The 7,214-nt window shown below is 38.3% G+C and overlaps 2 protein-coding genes across 2 annotated transcripts in view; both read left to right on the top strand.

Annotated features, from left to right (window-relative positions):
• The first annotated feature begins 86 nt into the window (after positions 1-86).
• LOC101296211 (eukaryotic translation initiation factor 3 subunit A-like) lies at positions 87-6,363 on the top strand. The gene is made up of 14 exons (XM_004302214.1): positions 87-105; positions 477-565; positions 1,025-1,506; positions 1,969-2,184; positions 2,292-2,660; positions 2,756-2,785; positions 3,113-3,340; positions 3,427-3,588; positions 4,046-4,267; positions 4,361-4,561; positions 4,635-4,841; positions 4,960-5,040; positions 5,389-5,590; positions 5,739-6,363. The coding sequence occupies exons 2-14, from the start codon at positions 520-522 to the stop codon at positions 6,128-6,130; spliced, it is 2,838 nt and encodes a 945-aa protein (XP_004302262.1). The 5' UTR covers positions 87-105; positions 477-519; the 3' UTR covers positions 6,131-6,363.
• The window catches only part of LOC101304602 (wall-associated receptor kinase-like 20-like), a 5,071-nt gene continuing 4,023 nt past the window's right edge, over positions 6,167-7,214 (top strand). The window contains exon 1 of the mRNA XM_004304828.1: positions 6,167-6,209. Within this exon, the coding sequence (XP_004304876.1) occupies positions 6,167-6,209 (43 nt within the window). The remainder of the gene's footprint in view (positions 6,210-7,214) is intronic.

Here is a 7,214-nt window from a genome sequence, read left to right as displayed (position 1 = left end):
TAAGACTGGACTAGTCACATCTCGGATAGCAAAACAGACCTAAAACCCTAACGCCAATTCACTCTCGCTCCTCCTCTCCCTGCAATCTCAGAGCAGCCACTCCAGGTACTACTCTCTCTCTCTCTCTCTCTATCTCTCTCTCTCTTCTATCTCTCCGAGCCTATTCTATCCCCACAGAAACCTTCTCATCCTCACAGCTCCTTTCGCTAATTCCACGGATACAAAACTCTTTTTCCTTTCGCGATAACTCAAACCTTCACGGCTGAATCGTTTCGATTTTTCGAGGCCGATTCGTCTGGTAGATCTTCGGTTTCCGATAGGTTTCGTCAAAATCTGTTTGGATTTGGATCGTTTAAGCTTTGTTTGTTTTTTTTTTCTCAGTGATTAACTTACTGTGATTCGAGTTTTGAATTGAGATGAATTGTGCAGCGATTGTGATTCTCACCGGATCTAAATTTTGTGTTTGTGTGGTTCAGGTGACTGTTGTTGCATTGCGTGAGGCGTGTGGAGTTTGCAATCATGGCGAATTTTGCGAAACCGGAGAATGCTTTGAAGCGAGCCGAAGGTGAGCCTTGGTTGATTTAGTGATTGATAGAATTCATTTGATTGTTTAGTTCCGATTGTTTTCATCACTAAAAGAGTCAAGCATAGAATTACCTTTGTCGTCAGTATGTTGTTATCGAAGAGTACTAGTTGGAATTGGTTCCGGCTTTGATGTTCTTACTGAACGGACCTTGCATTATAACAGACATGTTAAATTATTTTGAGGTAGCTGAGGTGTGTTGAATTATTTGATTGTTTAGTTCCGAAACTTTTCATCAATAACCTAAATAGTCAGGCATCAAATTATCTTATCAAAGAGTAATACAGTTAGATTGGTTAAGGCTTTGGCGTTCTTGCTGAACTGACTTTTTGTTATAACAGACATGTTAAAAGTTATTGAGCTAGCTATGGTGTGTTGGTTTATTTGGTGGCAACGAGTGTTCTTTAGATTTGGACTGACAGTTGTGATGTTTGGATGCAGAGTTGATCAATGTTGGGCAGAAGCAAGATGCCTTGCAATCGCTTCATGATCTTATTACCTCGAAGAGATACAGAGCATGGCAGAAGCCACTTGAAAAGATTATGTTTAAGTATGTGGAGCTTTGTGTTGACTTGCGTAAGGGCAGATTTGCCAAGGATGGTCTGATTCAGTACCGAATTATATGTCAACAAGTGAATGTCAGTTCTTTGGAAGAGGTGATCAAGCACTTCATGCATCTTTCAACTGAGAAAGCTGAGCAGGCACGTACTCAGGCTCAGGCATTAGAAGAAGCACTTGATGTTGATGACCTCGAAGCAGATAAGAGGCCTGAGGATCTCATGCTCAGCTATGTCAGTGGAGAGAAAGGAAGAGATAGGTCTGATCGTGAAGTTGTTACTCCTTGGTTCAAGTTTCTTTGGGAAACCTACAGAACAGTGCTTGAGATCTTGCGCAACAACTCAAAGCTGGAGGCCCTTTACGCGGTACTCTATTACTTGTTCAGATAAAGATTTTGTTAGTTTGATCATTTTCATTTGCATTTTTAAATTTAGAATAGTATGTGAAATCTATATTAGTAAGGGTCTCTGCAGGTCTTAATACATCCCCTTCATATTCTAGCTGTACAAATGACTTGCTCTCCCCGATTATTTTGCGAGTCTTTAAGCGTTCTGCAATTTTCTATCACTTCTACTGCCAGTAGAAGGATTTGCATGGCTTGCTCATGTGTTCGGGTTTCCCATACAGCTTGATGATTAGTTTTTCCTTGTGCCTTGATGCTGTTTAAATTACCTTTTTAAATAGTAATGTTGCCATTTTTATAGCCTTCTACATCATGCACTACCGTGGATCATGCTGCCATTTTTTTCTTATACCATAGCATTATGCAGCTGAATATCGTAATTTGCATTAAAGCATGCAGTCTTATTGAAACTGTTCATTTATAGATGACGGCACATCGAGCCTTTCAGTTCTGCAAGCAATATAAACGAACTACTGAGTTTCGAAGGCTATGTGAGATCATCAGAAATCATCTGGCCAATTTGAACAAGTATAGAGATCAAAGAGACCGACCTGACCTTACTGCACCTGAGAGCTTGCAACTGTATCTTGATACTAGGTTTGAGCAGCTGAAGATAGCTACTGAACTTGAACTGTGGCAGGTGTCTGAATTTATATTGAGCGCCTTCTTTATTTGTTTTCTTTGTCAACAATGTGCAAATTATGGAAATTTCTATCCTTGATACTTATTCCTTTATGCTATCTGCAGGAAGCATTCCGTTCTGTTGAAGATATTCATGGATTGATGTGCATGGTTAAGAAAACTCCTAAACCATCGTTGATGGTGGTTTACTATGCCAAACTCACAGAAATTTTTTGGATCTCTGCTAGCCACCTTAATCATGCTTATGCATGGTTCAAGCTATTCTCGCTTCAGAAAAGCTTTAACAGAAACTTAAGCCAGAAGGATTTGCAGTTAATTGCGTCATCTGTTGTCTTGGCTGCACTTTCAGTTTCCCCCTATGATCAGACACGTGCTGCGTCTCACGCGGAAATTGAAAATGAGAAAGAGCGCAATTGGAGGATGGCTAATCTGATTGGCTTTAATCTTGACCTTAAAATTGACAGAGGAGATGTGGTATTGCAAGTTTTTAATTTTTTTTTTTTTAACTTTGCTGCTTCTCTAATTCCACCTATATTGACTTTCTGACCTGATAATGTGCTTTATGATAGCTTTCGAGATCTGCTCTTCTATCAGAACTGGTAAGTTTGTTGATTTCTGCTTTATTTCATTGAGAGTTCATTGTATATTCACTTTTACTGTAATGAATATGGACAGTTAATAAATTTTAAGGAGGTAATTTGGTTTTATGCATTCTGGGTCTATTATTAAATGTTAGCTGCTTATTAACTAGCTTTTTAAAATCAAATTATATTGATGCCAGCTTTTTCTATATTTTGAAATAAATACAGCTTTTTTCCGAACAACTTCCTTTGGCTTGCGAGTTGCAATTTTGTGCTGCTTCAGATATTGTCTTCTTTCAATTGTTTTTTCTTTTCAGCATAATCTTATTTGGCTTTTGTTTTCAGGTCGCCAAAGGTGTCTTGAGCTGTGCGACCCAGGAAGTAAAGGATCTTTTCCATCTCCTGGAGCACGAATTTCTACCTCTCGACCTTGCTGTAAAGATACAACCACTCTTGACTAGAATCTCAAAGTTTGGGGGTAAGCTGGCTTCAGCTTCTTCTGTTCCTGAAGTGCAACTGTCTCAATATGTTCCTGCCCTTGAAAAACTTGGTACTTTGAGATTGCTCCAGCAGGTGAGTTGATTTTGTAATTGACTGATTCAAAAATGTATCTTTGGTTTGCCTAATGGGTTTTTAATTCTTCTTTCTACATACTGCAGGTATCTCGGGTGTATCAGTCTATGAAGATTGATCATCTATCCCGGATGATCCCATTTTCTGACTTTTCTGTGGTGGAGAAGATATATGTGGATGCTGTTAAGCATAACTTTATAGCTATGAAAGTCGACCATATGAAGGGTGTTATGATGTTTGGTAACATGGTAAGTTAACTGTTCTATCATCCTTTTGTTGTGATTTCATTGACGATTTGGAACTGGAACTTTCATCAAGTATGATTATATTATATGACGACTTGGCTATTTATAACAGCTGAGTTATCTGCGCTATTGAACTTGGTACTTAAATGTTTATCCAGGATATTAAAGAATGTTTTCCAAATGTAACTATTATTTAATTTCATTTACCAACTACCCCCTAAATTTGCTCTCATCATACATGGGGTGCGTGAATAAAAAAAAAAGGTGTGAAGATATATGTAATTGCGTTGATGGGGAAGTGCTTGTTCATAGTAATTGTGTTGTTTCTTAAGTTCACAAATGCATAGCAAAAGTTGTGTCGTCATTTTTGCAGTTTCTCTCCTTCAGCTTGTCTGTCTACGACTGATGTATTTTCAGTTGAAATATAATTTTGGTTTCATTTGTCTTCTCACTGTTTCAGGGTCTGGAGTCTGATGGATTAAAAGATCACTTGACTAATTTTGCTGAGTCCTTGAACAAGACAAGGGCAATGGTCTACCCTCCTCCAGAGAGAGCATCCAGACTAGGTGAAATTCTGCCTTCTTTGGCAGAGACTGTAGAGAGGGAACATAGAAGGCTTCTTGCTAGGAAATCAATCATTGAGAGAAGGAAGGAAGAACAAGAACGTCAACTTTTGGAAATGGTATGCCTGTACTCCTAACTTGAATGGATGAGTTGTAGCTATAGTTTGCAATAGTATGGTAATTTGACTCCGCATTTGACTTCCATCTGTAAGGAACGTGAGGAAGAGTCGAGGAGGCTCATGCAACAGAAAATAACTGAAGAGGCAGAGGCAAAAAGGCTTGCCACTGAATCTGAATTAAGGAAGAAACAAAGGCTCATGAAGGAAATCGAGGAAAAAGAACTTGAAGAAGCACAGCAACTTCTTCAAGACGTAAGCAAAAAGAAGAAGGGGAAGAAACCTCTTTTGGACGGGGTGAGTGAAAACTACTCTCTCATTCAGTTACATGTTTGAAGGATTTGGCAGTTTATTGATATATTTTATGCAGGAAAAGGTGACCAAGCAAACCTTACTGGACATGGCTGTGCACGAACAGATTAAGGAGAGAGAAGAAAGGGAGAAGAAATTAACAAAACTCTCCAAAACAATGGATCACTTGGAAAGAGCTAAGAGGGAAGAGTCAGCTCCTCTGATTGAAGCTGCATATCAACAACGTTTATTGGAAGAAAGCGTACTTCACGAGCGTGAGCAACAGGTATCAATATTTGGAAAATTTAGTCTCTCTATTTAGTGCTAAATTTTATATTATGAGCAACATGTTTCTAGCTTTTGATCCTCAAATAATTGTCAACATTTCTGTATCTTAAAAACAGCTGGAAATTGAGCTGAGTCAACAGCGTCATGAAGGCGATCTTAAGGAAAAGAATAGGCTAGTGCGGATGTTGGGGAATAAGGTGAGTTTGTAGTTTTACTTGAAGTGAAGTATTCATGTACGATTGCTACTGCAGAGAAGTTGCACTCATAGCTATTTCTGTGACACGATAATAGGGTGGTCTTTATATTATATATTTTACGATACAAAAACACTTGCATCCAATTGTACCTTTGGGAGAGAAAATCATGTCCAAGATATTTTATGCTTTTCCTTTGGAGAGAAAAGTAAATGCATGTACAAGATATTTTACGTTCTACTGTGTTGCTACTTAGATTGTTATAGATCATTTTGTTCATTTGATTTCTACTGTTTACTTCTAAGATCAAAAGTTGATTTCCTAATTACTAGTATTTTTCTTTTCTGGCAGACTATCTTCCAGGAGAGGGTTGTGCATCGAAGGCAGGCAGAGTTTGAAAGGCGGAGGGCAGAGAGAGAAGAACAAATCAGTCGAATGATTCAGGCCAGGAAACTGGAGAGGGAAGCAATGAGGAAGAAAATATTCTATGTGAGGTCTGAAGAGGAAAGGCTAAAGAAGCTGCAAGAAGAAGAGGAAGCCCGCAAGCATGAAGGTATGTTTTTGTGAGAATTACCAATTCTGCTTTGTTATGTCAGAAAGTATATTTATCTATTATGCCTCCAACATTGTTAGATAACTTGCCATTATTTTGGCTCTTAGATTTATTAGGTGTCTAATATGTTTCCCTTTTGAACATGCAGAAGCCGAGCGAAGGAGGAGAGAAGAAGCTGAGCGCAAGGCAAAATTAGATGAGATTGCTGAAAAGCAGAGGCAAAGGGAGAGGGAACTGGATGAAAAAGCTGAAAGGCAGAAGAGAGAATTGCTTGCTAGGCCGGGAATTGAGCCTCGTCCAATTGAGCCTGTGGTTCCTGCTCCGGCTGCTCCTATTGCTGTGGCCGCTCCTGCACCTGGAAAGTATGTTCCTAGGCATCTGCGACAAGCTGCCCCTGCTGCAGAACCTAGGGGAATCAGGCCTGATGATCGCCCAACCCTGTCAAATGATAGGTGGCGTAGCGATCGCAGTGATGAGCGAAGACCACCAGCCTTTGGTGCAGGTTCAAAACCAACATGGTCTTCATCCAGACCACGTTGATTGAACCTCTGATCATGTAGGTGTTTGGTTGCATGCATGCCTGAGGCTGGAGCAATTTTGGTTTTATTGAGATTGCAATGTTCTGGGTGTTACTAGAATTCACAAGTCATTATTTTCAAGTATCCAAAGACCTATTGGAGCGGTTACTAATGCTTTTTTATTTTGACTATCTTCTCATCATCAAATGCTGAATGTAATTCTGATATTTCAGAGACTTGAAGTTAGCTTTGTCCCATGTTCTTCATTCATTTCGCTTCCATAAGCTTGCTTACAGCAATGGGGTTCTAGTGTTTTCTTAATCTCGTATGTCCTCCTCAACCCTTTAGTAATAAGTATTAATGTAATTGATTTTGCTCTGTTCCTCAGCTTGTAGATGTTACTACTTGAGAACGAGGTGTCAGATCTTCGATACGTCTCTGTTAGAGTACTGGGATCTATGACCGATTGCCAAACGAGGTTGGTTAGTTACAACAAAGAGAAATCACCTTGAACGGTCTTGCCTCTGGGTTCTAACCACTGTAGAGGGACGATCTAAACCCCTTCTCCCTCTAAACGATCAAATTATAAACCCAATTTAGTAATCGAGATGATGAGAAGGGTGGATCATTATTTTACATGACAAATTATATAGGGTCCGGTTCAAGGGACATTTTTTTTTACACTAATTTTTACACTTCTTTAAGGTCGTTAGATATAAGAACTTTCAATGGTTACGATTAATTATCTTTAATGACATGACATATCTAAATCTATTTCATCACAACAAAAAATTAAAAAAATATTAGATTTCCTTATATAAAAAAATCAAAATAAATCAAAACATGATTACTGTTATAAAAAGAATTTCATCTTCTGAACAAACACTCTTCCATTCTTTTCATGTTGTTCAAAGAAGAAACTGTTAATTTCAACTTTTAAAACCTGAATCATAATATATACATAAGAATATTCAACTCTAATCCCATGATTTCATAATCAGTATTCAATTTTTATTTCCTATAAGCTCATCTTTCTAGGAAAACAATCTTCATTCGATCTAACTAGACTCAGCTTAAGAAATTTTAGGTTTTTTTTTTTTTTTTTT

This window comes from Fragaria vesca, linkage group LG6 (genome assembly GCF_000184155.1).
Source record: "Fragaria vesca subsp. vesca linkage group LG6, FraVesHawaii_1.0, whole genome shotgun sequence".
Classification (NCBI taxonomy): Eukaryota; Viridiplantae; Streptophyta; class Magnoliopsida; order Rosales; family Rosaceae; genus Fragaria; species Fragaria vesca.
The sequence above is the reverse complement of the archived record's forward strand: the minus strand, read 5'-3'. Positions and strand labels throughout refer to the sequence as shown.

What these genes read in the sequence shown, in the direction of transcription:
- LOC101296211 (XM_004302214.1), top strand. Translation starts at nt 520, where the DNA reads ATGGCGAATTTTGCGAAACCGGAGAATGCTTTGAAGCGAGCCGAAG. An exon ending in AGCTGGAGGCCCTTTACGCG is followed by an intron (nt 1,507 to 1,968) that starts GTACTCTATTAC and finishes GTTCATTTATAG; the next exon opens with ATGACGGCACATCGAGCCTT. An exon ending in AAATTGACAGAGGAGATGTG is followed by an intron (nt 2,661 to 2,755) that starts GTATTGCAAGTT and finishes GCTTTATGATAG; the next exon opens with CTTTCGAGATCTGCTCTTCT.